Source organism: Abramis brama (genome assembly GCF_963993115.1).
Source record: "Abramis brama genome assembly, chromosome: 21".
Classification (NCBI taxonomy): Eukaryota; Metazoa; Chordata; class Actinopteri; order Cypriniformes; family Leuciscidae; genus Abramis; species Abramis brama.
The window spans coordinates 7990437-8006583 of record NC_139983.1 but is presented as its reverse complement, the minus strand read 5'-3'; the positions used below and the strand labels follow the sequence as shown (position 1 = coordinate 8006583).

At 37.2% G+C, this 16147-nt stretch overlaps 1 protein-coding gene across 1 annotated transcript in view; it reads left to right on the top strand.

Moving 5' to 3' along the window:
- The window catches only part of kcnk5a (potassium channel, subfamily K, member 5a), a 42616-nt gene extending 32414 nt beyond the window's left edge, over nt 1–10202 (top strand). The window contains exon 5 of the mRNA XM_084096925.1: nt 7409–10202. Within this exon, the coding sequence (XP_083953051.1) occupies nt 7409–8331 (923 nt within the window). The 3' untranslated portion in view covers nt 8332–10202. The remainder of the gene's footprint in view (nt 1–7408) is intronic.
- The last annotated feature ends 5945 nt before the right edge of the window (nt 10203–16147 follow it).

Genomic DNA, 16147 nt, shown 5'->3' with positions numbered 1-16147 from the left:
TGCGGCCATCAGGGCCGGACTGAAGCTGGTACCCGGGCGTGGCAGGGGGGCTCGACAGCGCCCCCTGGAATAGGGTCCGAAATCTTGGTCCATATATCAAACATGCTTGGCTTGCATGTAATAATATGAAACTCAGTACACATATAGATCTCATCGGGCCGAACGACTTTCGTGCTCTAAGTTTTACAAAAGCCCAACAGGAAGTCGGTTATTATACTTTGTTTGGAAAACCCATACAATGGAATGTGAAATACTCCTCCTAGGGAATTCATCCGATCGCCACCAAACTCGGTGTGAATGAAGTCAAGACATTGAGGATGAATTCTTGCGAACAGATTTTTGATATCTCGAACGGTTTGGCCGTGGCGAGGAAACGAATTTATGGCGAATAATGGGACACGGGAAGTGTGTTATAACTTCTGCTTACATTATCTGATCTTGCTGAAACTTCAGCAGTGTGTTCGTTGTAAGAGGCCGATCACATGGATGTGACATTTGTAAGTCAAAGTTATAGCGCCACCAACTGGCAACAGGAAGTGTCACTTTCAAAATGCTTTGAAATCACCCTCTTATTTTTACCCGATTTGCTTAAAACTTTGTGTATAATGTAGGTAGGCAGATGTAGACCTGTGAAAGGATTATTGATATCTTAGATACTGTTGCCGTGGCAACGCATCAAACTTTAATATTCTTTTCGGATGCTTTTGAGACTCTTCACATGCTTGAAAATGCATGAAACTCGACAGACACAACATTTATTATCCAGTAGACATGTGCAAAGTTTCAGAAATGGGCGTGGCAGGGGGGCTCAACAGCGCCCCCTTGAACAGGGTCTGAAAACTTGGTCCATATATCAAACACGCTTGCATGAATTAATATGAAACTCGGTACACATATAGATCTCATCGGGCCGAACAACTTTCCCTGGTCAAGTTTTACGCCAGCCCAACAGGAAGTCGGCTATTATGGGTTGTTTGAAAAACGCATGCTGTGGAATTTGATGTCCTCTTCCTAGAGAATTCATCCAATCGCCTCCAAACTCGGTCCGCATGAATTCAAGACATTGAGGATGCTAAATTGCGGACTGATTTTTGATATCTCGAGCGGTTTGGTCGTGGCGAGGAAACAAATTTATGGCGAGAAAAGAGAAACACAAAGTGGTATAACTTCTGCACACATTAACTTATCTTGATGAAACTTCAGCAGTGTGTTCGTGGTAAGAGGCCGATCAGATGGATGTAACTATTGTGAGTCAAAGTTATAGCGCCACCAACTGGCAGCAGGAAGTGTCACTTTCAAAATGCTTTTGACAAAAGTGAGGGGGTTAATTTTATGTACAGTCACAAATATCAGTACACATATTGGTCTCATCAAGCCGGACAATTTTCTAATTTTCAGTAATTAGCTCCGAGCAACAGGAAGTCAGATATTTTGGTTTGAATGTGGATTTCTTTGCAAAATCAGCCTCTGAATTTTTACCCACTCCTCTTAAGTGGTTTATTTTATTCCCACCAAACTTTTTCAACATGATGAAAATACATTAAAGATGCTAAATTTTAAACAGATAATAAATATCTCAAACGGTTTTGCTATGGTGAGGGTTTAAAGTAATGTCAAAAAAGGAAACACTAAAAACCTCCTATCTTCTAAAAATGTAATTATACACCATTTATTTCTATATAAAATTATACAAATATCAGAACTAAACCCATTTTATTTATTTTTTATTTTTTCAATTTAATAATTGTTAAAGTTTAAAAACATCCAGAATGTTTTTTTAGTCCAAAAAATAAATAAATTGTCATTCATAGTGCTATACTGCCCTCTTGTGTTCAAAGTCAGGTTGTCCTATTGTATCTATATACAGTATATCTATATTTTTATTTATTTATTTTTTGTTACGTGTGTGTGTGTATATATATTAGCTGCGAGCAGCGATGGAGGGCCCAAGCCGGTGACACCGCCACCCCGGTGGCTTTAGTGTAACTAAATGGGCTTGGGCTCGCAATCGCTGCTCGCAGCTATATTTTATGTTTGTAATCATTTTAGAGTTCTATGCAATTAATGTACATCACTTAGTTTGGTCCAGTCTTATAGTTTTGAAAGTGTTTTATAAATAAAATTTGAGCTGAGTTGAGTTGATGTGCACAACTTTCATTGCATAAAGTTACATACTGATTTGGGGATGCGCAAAATTTTTCCATTACTTAACATTTTGAAACATTTTTGAAACGGATGTGTGAATGTTTTGCACCATATTCACTGCAGCAACTGTAGCAAAAAAAAAAGTCTATGGGTTTCATAATTTGTGATTCATAAAATTGAATTTTTGCGTCTGCAATTAAGAATTTAATTAGAGTAACTGTTGTGTTGTATTTGTGGGAGAGAGAAAGATACTATGTTTGCGTATCTTTGCAGCTCCTAAAAAAATTCTCTGTGACTTCAAATCTACTAATACATGTGGTATTCTCTACAACCACAAATTCCACTTGATGCATGTGGTATTCTCTACAACCACACATTTCCACTGTCTCAGGTGCTCAGTTGTTTTGTTCCAGTAATACCTTAAAAGAACATGGTAGTAGTCAGCAAAAGCAGAGAGGTTGGTGTGTTGTAGGACTGGAATAGACGTCTGTCCAGGCTGACACATTTAGGCCAACAGCTGTTCTTGATGCCTTCAGCTGGGGCTTCCAGAAAACCTGCAATAAAAATAGTACAGTTCAATAACAGTCGGACCCATTTCAAAGTATCACATCTGGTATAACAGTGTCATTCCAGGTTCAATTAAAGTTAAGCTCAATCCACATTTGTGGCATAATATTGGCACACAATTTTTTGACTTATCATGGCATTTTGTAAGAAGTCCAATGGCTTTGTCATGTTTTGATTTTACATGTAATTCATAAAATATTTATGATGGAAAACCTAAAACATCCATGTATTTACAAACCCCATCTGGTTAGATACAAAGTTAGAAAACTTGAATCACTGTTACATACAGGAAAATCCCCTACCATTCAGTGATGTGTCTCTGTTGAGGAGTTCCTCCCTAAATCTAAAAAGAAGATCTCAATAATAACATTGCATATAAGCAAATAATTAAGCAATCTCACAGCCTTGCACGTGAGCAAGAGCATATGAGAAAGGCATGTATAACTGCTCATCGTTTACCTGCTGCGTCATGGAGTGGTGCGCAAAGATGACAATGTTACAAACTTATGAATCAGAAAATTATTAAATGCTTTAAAATATAAAACGTTTCAACTCTAAAATGACATTTTACATTAAATGTGTAAAAATGACAATTTAAAGATATAATTAAGTAATCAAATAAAATAAAAAAATGTTTACCTCAGCGTACAGTAACAGCTGACGTTACGATTCAGATGATGTGCCTGCGCAGAAGAGTCCAGTATCTTCAATCAAGTTTCAACATAAATTAGAAATGTTAGAAAAAAAATGTACTATGTATGTGTATATATGTATATATATGTATATGTGTATATGTATACGTGTATGTGTATGTGTACATACGTACATACGTACTGTATGTATGTATGTATGTATGTATGTCCATTGGTCACGCCTTCATTTTGCAATTTTTGGTATTGCATCCTTCTCATGAACATTTAATAATTGTTTACTTCTTTTTTTGGCCCATTTTACCTGTAAAAGAAAACCTGCTTGATTATGTACACCTGAATATAAGGCATTTTTCACTTCTAGCCTTCCTTTACAATTATTTGGCACTTATAAATGGTTAAATACTAAATGAGTAGTAGTTATTAAGATTGGTGTGGTTTGGAATTGGTAAAAAAATATGACCCCTGTTGGCAAAATGAGTTGGAATGAGCACATTTTCACACACAAAAAAAAAAAATGTATGTATGGTTGGTTGGTTGGTTGGTTGGTTGTATGGTTGGTTGGTTGGTTGTATGGTTGGTTGGTTGGTTGGTTGTATGGTTGGTTGGTTGTATGGTTGGTTGTATGGTTGGTTGTATGGTTGGTTGGTTGGTTGTATGGTTGGTTGGTTGTATGGTTGGTTGGTTGTATGGTTGGTTGGTTGTTAGGGCTGGGTAAAAAATATCGATTTCTCGATTTTAATCGATTCTCATTTTTACGAAACGATATCGATTCTTAAATCCCAAGAATCGATTAGTCATCCTGTTTTCAGTTGATGAATTAATGGAACATTGATGCGCGCATCCCATCCAATAAATCGCAATAATCTTTGTGCTTTGTTATTATTGATATGAAACAAAGTCTCAGATTTCAAATTACGTCCATTTTCTTACGAAATTCAAAAACATAATTACCGTTTTGGCGCTGTGGCGTGAGATCGCTCTGGCTCAGCTCAAGAGAAGCAGCAACGCGGAGCGCACATGATCTTCTCTTCCGCATTAATAACACCAATTACTGCGCGAAATAAACACGAATGAGCATCTGAAAGTGTGTTAAAAGATAGAGTACAACTTATCGAAGTCCGTATCATGTCACATGGAATCGCTCATTCAGTGTTTCAACCGTGGAAAGACGTAAGTAAACAATGTCATGTAACGTCACATTTACCTCAGAAAAACCATATCCAGTGACCATAAACTCGTTAGTCAGCTAGAAAAATTAACTCTAGAGAGGAGCATTTTGCTAAATATATGTACCATATTACATAATCATTATAATTTTTATTGTTCTTCAATATTTAATGCATGTTTGAATAAATCTGGAAAGTTTTTGACAGCCACCATTTAAATTTTTATATTTCCATATAACTTTATTATTATAAAAATAAATAAAAGTGTATTTTAAGTGTTTGTATACAAATCAGTTAATTTTTACCTTCAATATTATAGTAGGCTAATGAAGCCTATAGGCTACAACTGACTCCCATAGTTTACAATAATTTTTTTCCCTTTTATTTTCCAGTTTTCCTTGAGAAAATTTACAATGTATTGTACCTGATATCCAAAATAATCGATATTGAATCGAATCGAATCGTAATCGAAATCGAATCGAATCGAATCGCAAGCTTGTGAATCGAAATCGAATCGAATTGTGAAATCTGTGTCAATACCCAGCCCTATTGGTTGTATGGTTGGTTGTATGGTTGGTTGGTTGTATGGTTGGTTGGTTGTATGGATGGTTGGTTGTATGGTTGGTTGTATGGTTGGTTGGTTGGTTGTATGGTTGGTTGGTTGTATGGTTGGTTGGTTGGTTGTATGGTTGGTTGGTTGGTTGTATGGTTGGTTGTATGGTTGGTTGGTTGGTTGTATGGTTGGTTGGTTGGTTGTATGGTTGGTTGTATGGTTGGTTGGTTGGTTGTATGGTTGGTTGGTTGTATGGTTGGTTGGTTGTATGGTTGGTTGGTTGTATGGTTGGTTGTATGGTTGGTTGGTTGTATGGTTGGTTGGTTGTATGGTTGGTTGGTTGGTTGGTTGTATGGTTGGTTGTATGGTTGGTTGTATGGTTGGTTGGTTGTATGGTTGGTTGTATGGTTGGTTGTATGGTTGGTTGGTTGTATGGTTGGTTGTATGGTTGGTTGGTTGTATGGTTGGTTGGTTGGTTGGTTGGTTGGTTGGTTGGTTGTATGGTTGGTTGGTTGTATGGTTGGTTGGTTGTATGGTTGGTTGGTTGTATGGTTGGTTGGTTGTATGGTTGGTTGGTTGGTTGTATGGTTGGTTGTATGGTTGGTTGGTTGTATGTATGTATGTATGGTTGGTTGGTTGTATGGTTGTTTGGTTGTATGGTTGGTTGTATGGTTGGTTGGTTGTATGGTTGGTTGGTTGGTTGTATGGTTGGTTGGTTGTATGGTTGGTTGGTTGTATGGTTGGTTGGTTGTATGGTTGGTTGGTTGTATGGTTGGTTGGTTGGTTGTATGGTTGGTTGGTTGTATGGTTGGTTGGTTGTATGGTTGGTTGGTTGTATGGTTGGTTGGTTGTATGGTTGGTTGGTTGTATGGTTGGTTGGTTGGTTGTATGGTTGGTTGGTTGTATGGTTGGTTGGTTGTATGGTTGGTTGGTTGTATGGTTGGTTGGTTGTATGGTTGGTTGGTTGGTTGGTTGGTTGGTTGTATGGTTGGTTGTTTGGTTGGTTGTATGGTTGGTTGGTTGTATGGTTGGTTGTATGGTTGGTTGGTTGTATGGTTGGTTGTATGGTTGGTTGGTTGTATGGTTGGTTGGTTGTATGGTTGGTTGGTTGTATGGTTGGTTGGTTGGTTGGTTGTATGGTTGGTTGGTTGTATGGTTGGTTGGTTGTATGGTTGGTTGGTTGGTTGGTTGGTTGGTTGGTTGGTTGGTTGGTTGTATGGTTGGTTGGTTGTATGGTTGGTTGGTTGGTTGGTTGGTTGGTTGGTTGGTTGTATGGTTGGTTGGTTGGTTGTATGGTTGGTTGGTTGGTTGTATGGTTGGTTGGTTGGTTGTATGGTTGGTTGGTTGGTTGTATGGTTGGTTGGTTGGTTGTATGGTTGGTTGGTTGGTTGTATGGTTGGTTGGTTGGTTGTATGGTTGGTTGGTTGGTTGTATGGTTGGTTGGTTGTATGGTTGGTTGGTTGTATGTATGATTGTATGTATGGTTGTATTCATTTAAAAAACCTTCAAAATGATGTATGATTTGTTGGGATCATAAAAATGACTGAGTTACACCTGTTTGAAGTCGATAGAGTCAGCAAAGTCTTGAGAAAAGTTTTGAGAAAAATCGAGTTAAAGTTTACTGAAGGTTCCAAAACAAAATCACATAGCAATCATACCTTAAAATCACATGATACACATGTTGTTTTTCCCCAACAGTTAACCAAACTTTCACTTAAGACATAAGATATAGTTTGCGTGAATACTCGCCAAGGCAGATATTTTGAAAAACTGTAATTCTGTGTATACGTGTATATCAGGATCGTGTGCTGTCCGAGTATCCCTGTGTGCGCGCACTACTAATGTGTCAGTCAGCATGCAAGTAAGATCGCTTTGTTTACATCAGCATGAGTTTGAAAATCACATTTCATTGGTTCAGACTCATGCTATTGAGAATTTGTTATGAATATTCACAAAGTTGGCATGCTGCGCTTTAAAACGATGCCAAACTTGTGCTGAGAGTGCCAGTCGTCAATAAGCGAGCAGAGATAAACAGAATTTTTCATGGACAAAGGAAAGGTATTCCTCTCAGAAAACGTACAAAAAAGATACTTTAAGATGTTTAATAGCTTTTTAGAGCATTGGGATCGCTAGAGGACGGCTTAATGAACAAATTTTTGTGAAAACCATCTACCAAAATTGGTCCTGTAGCTCGTAATTTGCCCGTGCGCATTCCGTTTCGTTTTGCCAGCATGGGTCACGTATCAAAATTCCAACATTGAGGAAATCACTTGTGATTTGTGATATCATTTTGCAAACTTTTTTCTCTTTATCTGTATTTTTAGGTGTTGATCCCAATGCTGACTACCCTACTCTCTATCGCTACTTTGTGGAGGTGTGGATATATCTTGGTCTGGCATGGCTCTCCCTTTTCTTCAACTGGAAGGTGCGCATGGTTGTGGAGGCACACAAAGCTCTAAAGAAGCGTCGTAAAAGGCGCAAACTTTCTCTGGATGAGTTACAGTGCATCAAAAAAAGTCACAAGACCCTACACCTGCCACCAACCCCTAATGAAGTCAACATCTTCAGCTTCCTGTCCAAGAAAAAAGATGATTACAATGACTCAATCAAGCAGATAGGTGTCGAGAAGGGAGAAGATCAACGTGTCAGCTTCATCACTGGTAGCAAAAATAAAGCACCAAACCGCTCAAAGAGCTGCAGTGATTCTCTTTCAGTAAAAGGAAATTCCATCCTCAGTCTAGACCGCTCCCCTCGACAGAAGCGCCGCTATAGCTTCAGTGACAGAGTTGCTGTAGCCCTCTCAAAATCCAAGGGTTACCTTCTTAACAAAGAGGAATGTCTTCTCATGAATGAAATGCATGGGGGAGGAGGGATAGACACTGACCTAGTCTGTATGAGAATGTATGAGAATCAATTGGACAAGGAGGCAGGAGAGAACCAAGAAGGTCTTGAACCTGCAGGCTGCAGTAATGGCCGGATCACGTGGGACTCCAAAGTTAACCAGATCCTCATGTTTCCCAGTGCTAACATCACCTTCATTGATGAGGAGAATTTGCTAAACAACAACCTGGAGGATGATGATAATGACTTTATGCCTAAATTCTCAGCTTCAGATGAGACAGATTGCAGAGAGGAACAGGGCTCAGAATCTGAGACCTCTGTATTCACCACAGATGGGTCGGACCATGATCACTCCTATGAGCAGCTAGTGGAAGAGTATTCCAAAGAGGACAATACTGACGTTTGATACTGTCTCATAATATGATTTGGTCTTCTGTCTTAAACCTTAGTAGGTGGGGGTTTTTTTTTTGTTTTTTTCATGAACTTGAATTGGTGTAAACTATGAAAATGGAAGTTATGTCTCACAACCCATTTTCATCTGTCTTCCAATGTGAGCAGACTTATACAAGCTTAATGTGATTTTACCAATTATAATTTCTGTTGTTTTTTTAAGGGTTTTGCAAGTGGAACAACATTAAAATTAAAAACCAATTATATAAATATATAGAGACATATAGAGATGTATATCAATAGCTGACTTTTTGCATTGGCTCTAGACTTGATTAGGTTGTATAGCAAATACATAAAATTAGACCATTTGTTTCTACCTAAATTGTCTGAACTGCAGGGGTCTCAGATTCATTGTGAATCTTTCATCATATGATTTTCACCATATTGGTGATTTTTATTTTTAAGATGGAAAGAAAAAAAAAAGCTTAATCCTTATTGGATGTTAAACCGAATCTTTTATTGTCTTCCATTTTAGTCTGAAATATTGTTTTTGGGTAACCATATTGGCCTGTTGTTTTAACTTGGGATTTATTTAAAATGGTATGTCATAAATGTAAAAAATTTTAACATTGTGATTTTATTCCAAGTCTTTTGATTATGCAGACATTGCTTTAATGTTCCTCAAATGTGTTAACTCCTATCCAAAGATAATCTCAATATTTATGGTGTTCTGAACTGTTAATACTGTCAATACAATGAGATGATCCGCACTAAAATACCCTATCGGCCTCCCTCAATGGGTCACTGTCAAGTAGATGATAGTTGAATCAGTCAACATTAGAAATGAGAAACCAATTGTTATTACAGTTTTAGTTTTACTGACATAACCACCGTTTTGGTGTCTTATTTATTGACATGCTAGTTCTGTGTTGATATAAAACCAGCATACTGACAAAATAACCATTACAATACACTAAGCAAGAAAGCAAGAAAGCAAGAAAGATAGATAGATCCTGGTTGTGGTTCCCTCTGCTGAGCTCTAGCCATGTGTGTGTTCTCACACTGTCCTCTTGCGTCATGCTACTGAGTGCCCCTGGTGTGTCGAGCTGCATCCTGAGTCCGTTTCCTGTTTGTAGATGGAATTGGTGTTTGTATTTTAAGTGTGTTATAGGAGCGATCTCTCTTAATCTCCTTTTTTTATGTCCCGTATGCATTGAAATGTGCATTCTAATGTATGTCTTCTAATATTCAGTGCTGTGTATGTCATGCAAGTACATCTTGCACCAATTTGCATTTCTTCTAATGAGGCCCTTTAATGTTGTCTTTTATGGTGTTACTATCAAACTTTTGTTAAAGGCCCACCCCTGTTTTCCCAGCTACACTTTAACCAGAGATCTCTTTCATTCTCAATGTGCAATCTCTCATTTGAGAGAACAGTGTGTTTGCTATGTAAACATTGGAAAATGGTCTGTCAGTAACCATCACTGTTGGTCTCCTGTAGTCTCGGTTTAATATTGCTATGAGCTAAATGGCATAAATAGACAACCAGAATTTACATCACTGGCCAAGGTTAACTAACCTTAGGTTAACCTGTCAAGTCATGATATTGTTTTTTGTTCATGCAAATGTTCGCCCCATTCTTTCACAGAAAAGGTACAAACATTCTACGCTCCAAGTGATGTAAAGGTTGAAGTGCTTTTGAATTTATTTTTATTTTTTTTATGTTAGGTTTTGAATTGCCTGTACTTTGTAATGCTATATTTCCATACTTTAATTTTTCCCTGGCGGTGCTACTTTACTATTTACAGATTATCTCTGTATGGATTTGAATGTTGGACTGAATGAGAATTTTTCATTTGAAATAAATAAATAGATTTCTGCCTTGTTCTTTTTCCCTCTCTCATCTTTGAGTAGTGGTTTTAGGAAGACACTTGGACTTATTTGAAGCTAAATTTCTTTGAAAGGAAATGTGGAAAAACGCATAATTTTTTGTGTGTATTTTCATGAATTATACGCCAGCCTAAATTGAAAAATACATTTGTTTGTTTTGCTGACATTTATGTTCAGTGGATATAAAACATCTACACATCCCTGTTAAAACTATGAAAGCTAATTTCCGCCACAAAATAAAAAAGGTAATTGCGACTTTTTCTCTCTAAATTTCTTTTTTTTTATCCCAGAATTGCGTGATATAAACTCAAACTTGCGAATTATAAAGTCAAATTGAGGAAAAAAGATTGACTTTAACTCTAAATTGTGACTTTATATCTCACAATTCTAAGGAAAAAAAAGTCAGAATTGCGAGGTAAACTCAAGATATAAATAATTATTTAGTGTACCCCCATGGACGGAGCGAATTAAGAGTTATGTTTGTTCAAGAAGTCAACATATTATTATTATTATAGGCTACTATTTAAAATGATTAATTGTATTCCCTCTTCTCCTAAGACTATGTTTTTGACTGCTACACCTAGAGCTTTAATGCTACAAGCACCAAACTGTGCTCTGACTGACAGGCGCAGACAGAGAGCCGATGGAATCGGGCGACTCCGAAGGCTTCAGAGGCTGCAACGGAGCTGCAGCAATGATCCCGGACATAAGTCTTTAATTAATAATCCACATAGAGAAAGATGAAGGAAGGCAAAGCAACAACTGTTAAACAATAACCAGACCGGACAACTAGGAACAGGAACCTGAATACAAAAGACAGAAGTTAATTAATAATACACAGCTGAACAGAATGACGAATCAAATCAGTAACCATAGTAACAAACTCAAACTGAACACAACTGTGACAGTTAGGAACCTGGATGTGCTTTTTGATAACAAGCTTTCTTTTGAAAGTCACATTTCGCATTTGTAGAACTGCATTTTCCATCCTAAAAATATCTTTAAATTATGACATATGCACTTAAAGGTGCCTTGTGTAATGTCCGCCAAAAAATCTATTCATACTCCACATTCCATACCAGATGGGGGCAGTATACCTCCAGAAAGTGAGTTGGTCTACTCTAGAGTAACAACCGAGAAACGGCATAGTCTCTATGCTCCGCCCCTACCTTCAAAGTGATTTTGAAATATTCAATTCAATGCAATTCAAATTTATTTGTATAGCGCTTTTCACAATACATATTGTTTCAAAGCAGTTTTACAGAAAGTGCATTTCAGAAATGTACATAGAAAAATACAGTTAGTTAATCATGTATTAATTTAGGGCATAAACATATCGCCAGCGTTGAGTCGTCTCTTCACAGGCTTCGAATCGTCTCTGCACGGGTGTTGGGGCATCTGTAGTTTCAATGGGAGGCTGGATACAAACTGGAGCTGACGATCTGTATTTACCTTGGGACTAGCGTCCCGAGATAACAACAGAAAAGCAGATGGGAAATAATTAGCGTAGCTGTTGTTCATAATATTAATGCATTCAATCTGATTCAACTGTAGTAGGCTATAAAAGGTAAAATATGACATCTTCAAGCTACTCCCCTTCACCTTTACCAGTGAATATGTTCATATTCGTTTTGTTCATATTACATTTTTATTGTTAGTTTGAATTACATTAATTTGACAGACAGCATTCGCTGATGTTGACCAAGCTAGCGCCAACATAACCAGAGCTGCCAACTCTCACGCATTCACCGTGAGACACACGCAATTGACACTTTTCACACGCTCTCACGCCACACATCAATTTTCTCACGCACAGAAAAATCGCGAAGCAAAGAGGACACGGAGACCGACAGACTAGACAGAGCAGGTTAGTTATGATATAAAAAAATCTCAGCTCTCAGATTCTGTCAATTTTATTACGTTTTGGCGCTTGTAAATGTTACACGACAGATCCCTAGCGCACGTGAACCGATCATCTCTACTAATAGTAAAAAAACACGAACACTGTTGAAAGATACAGTAGGCTAGGCTACGACTTACCAAAATGTATTCCTCATACATAATATCGACCAATCAGTGTTTTTTATCAGCGTGAAGAGGTCAATAACATAGCTGGAGAACAATTATGTCAGATTTACCTCAGGAAAGCCATTTAATAAACATAATAGGTCACGTAGTTGGCAAGAAAAAAAGAGCTATAGAGATTGTGCTATATATGTGTACTATATTACAATACTATATTTATGTACGTTATATATACGTTTATCGAACAGCCTTCGATACATTTCTATGTTATAACTTCCCGAAAAAACTACACAAACATATAAAACAAACTTCTAACGAAATACTAACAGCATCTTACTTAGCAATCCAAAAGAAATGTTGCAAGTTCGGAGTCGAACCTCATTTCTTTCATGTCCATTAGTTGTCTGGTTCTGTTCCTTTTTTTATCTGATTTTATTTGAATGTAGTAGTGGGCTGTACTTTCCACACGATTGACATCAGGTTCAAGTACGCCCACAAGCCGTGCGAGTTATTCGTGTATTGCATGTTTGGCTGGTGGTTATGTTGCCCGCATACCGCCTCCCACGGTCGAAACTGGTATTACGACACCTGTCGGGCCGTGGCTATAGTAATGCTAATGCTAATTCAGGTTGATATCTCTGCAGCACTATAACTTGTCATTTTTTTAATGACATCATCGCCCTTATTTCTTCTCATTCTTTTGATGCGTGTAGCTCATTTTTTGGATATTTTTATGCAGAAAAGTCACTTAATGCGTTCATGACATCAAGGCTAGATTATTGTGATGCTTTACTGGATGGTTGCCCTGCAGGCTTAATAAATAAACTCCAGCTGGCCCAAAAAGGAGCAGCTAGAGTTTGTACCCTTGGTCTCAAAATTCTGGCCAGTTGATAATACCTAGAATATCAAAATCAGTAATTTTACCATGCCAATATGCCAATTAACAATGTTAAGGTTAACTCTGGTATCCCTTCATTTGTGCCTATTAAAGATTATTTAATCTATTTGGATATTACCATAAATAAGATTGCCAGAGACAATTTTAATAACATTCTAGTCAAGATCAAGAGTGATACTCAAAGATGGAATATAGGCCTAATCTTACAGTCTCTCTTCAAGGCAGAATCTCCACAGTCAAAATGAATTTGTTTCCTCGGCTCAATTTTCTTTTTCCTATGCTGTCGCTTTCCCCCCTCCAGGTTATAAGGAGATCATTTCCATTCTTTCTCAGTTTGTCTGGAATGGTAAACGATGCAGAATTAAACTTGCCACATTGCAGCATTCTTTACTTTCAGGAGGATTGGCTGTGCCAGATTTGGAATTATATTATTGGTCGTTCCAACTTAAGGCTCTTCATACTTGGGTTGATCCTCAATCTAAAGTTTCATGGAGAGTAGTTGAAGCGGACAAAGTTAAACCACATAGGCTCCAAGAAATTCTATTTGCTGGAACAGGAAATAAAAATGCTAAATATAAATTCAGCCTGGTTGTGGCCAATTCTATTAGGATCTGGAAAAGAGTTGAACGTCTGATGGGAGGACCTTTCAAATTTCGTAACAACACACCCTTATGGCACAACTTAAATTTTTTATGTGGAAATCGGCCATTTGTCCAGCCCTCTTGGTCTTCACATGGGCATATACACATGCGATGACTTATATGATAACCAGGGACTCTACTGAGTTTTGTTTACCAGCATTTTGTCTTTTTTAAGTTACTCTGCTCTCAAGGCATATGGAGTTCCCTGGGCATCCTCCATTTCCTCTCATCCTATGTGGGATTGGATCGCACTATCCTCTGGTCGGCCATATGTCTCTTTATATTAATTGTATATAGTAAACTTAATGATCACATTGCAAAGCCTCTTTCTATTAAATCTATCTGGAATCGTGAATTATCCGATTTGAACTGATCTGTCGACTGGTCTAATCTCATTTTAACTTCTAAAAACTTGGCTCATCGTCTTATCCATTTCAAAGTCATCCATAGATAGAGCATAACATAACAAGAGGTTCAAAATGAAACTGCAATTGATCTATAACTGCCATATCTGTAACACTGTATCATCAGGTACTTTTCTTCACATGTTTTGGGAGTGTCCAATTGTTGTCAATGGACACGTGTAAATTTTGTTTTGTCCTCCTTACTACAAATTGATACCATGTCTAATTCAGGTTTATGTCTTCTCAATGATGATTCTGACTATAAGTTCATTACAAAAGAGAATGATGTTTGCCGGTTTAACAGCTGCAAAGAAAACAATAATACAGAACTGATTTACTCCGCACGTGTACAAAAACATTTTGGATTCATAGCCTCCTTGAAATAGTGACTTGAATCTCAACAGTCAAAATGAATTTGTTACCTCAGCTCAATTTTCTTTTTTCTATGCTGTTGCTTTCCCCCCTCAAGGTTACTTTGAGGAGATCAACAGCACAAATTAACAAGACTAAACCAAGTTGCATGGCAATGTTTTTCTTTCAACATATAAGATTATATAAAGGAATGACAATATAAACCTTTTTTGTCCTTCCCCTTTTCTTTCAGATTGTTAAATTATTCATAATATGTCTGTTGCTCCCCCTTTTCCCTGTTTGTTAGCTTGAATGGATGTTATTTTGTTATATCTAAAGACAATAAAAAGTTGATCACAAAAAAAAAAGATGTCTTACAAGTAAAAATCTCACAAGAATAGTTCAGGTGAAGACAGGTATGTAGTACTTCACATGAGCTTGGTGATTTGCTAATTCTGAACACAGCCATATTCATTATATAAGTGTGCACTAATGCAGTTAGGTTATTTTTATTTTAGTTTTTGGGTTAAGGTTTTATTTTTATCCTTTTTCTGTGTCGTAATTCGTAGTTCTGGTTGTAATTTTTACTTTAAAGGTGCAAAAGTTCTGATATGATTTATCTTTGTTTTATTTTTTACAATTCAAAACCAGCTGTTTTAACAGGGGTGTGTAGACTTTTTATATCCACTGTAATGTGTAAAACTGAACTTAAAGTCCCATTTAAGGTCAAATTTAAAAGCATTAATGGTGCTAAAACATGTCCATCTTGCAAGATGAGCCCTAGTCTCTTCTATTTTATGGCCTTGTAAAGTTATCAACCTTTGTCTTTTCCACGTCATTACATTCTCGCAATTGTTTTCTGTGTGAATTCTATTTCTAAAACACAAAGGCCACTTATTTAAACTTAATGGTCATGAGGAAGGGATGTGACAATGGGAACCCATCACGTTTGTTTGTGTGATACAACATCTGGGGATTTAGTCACTATATTTCAATACAGGAAAAGTGCTGGAGCGACAGTCTCCTGAATATTTATTGCATTCATCAAATGCTGAAAAGACTCAGATTAGAGCCAGCATACCAGCAATACAGTGTGAGGCAACTGGGCTATCTGAGTGCTTTATTCAAATTTGGCCAACTCATTAACATGAACCCATTTTGACCACAATATTAATACACCTCTGTGAGCACAGAGGCCAGTGTTGCTTAAAATACTCCAGTGTAAGACTCCACCCTCTTCAATCTACCATTTCAAACCTACTATATTTTCTCACTTTAAAACTGAGAGTTATTCATTTTGGTAACTAGGCCTAACACAAATTGTAACTCTGAAAGTTTTGCATTGTATCACACATTGTATCCATCAGAAACATGTTTAGCAGAATGGAAGAAAAGAGTAAAGTTTGCTACTAACCATGCTGCCATAAAAAGTTTCTACTGAATTGCAAAACAGTCTTGCTTCATAAAGACACTCCTCAGAAGTCATAAAGGTTCACAAACAGGGTGATAAAAAAGGTTACTTCACATGGAATGATAAAAAGTATACCTGGAAGAAAATGTAACAGTATAAGTAAATGATGGATTCTGATTGGCTGTCAATGGTTTTTTTTGTCGTTCATCAGC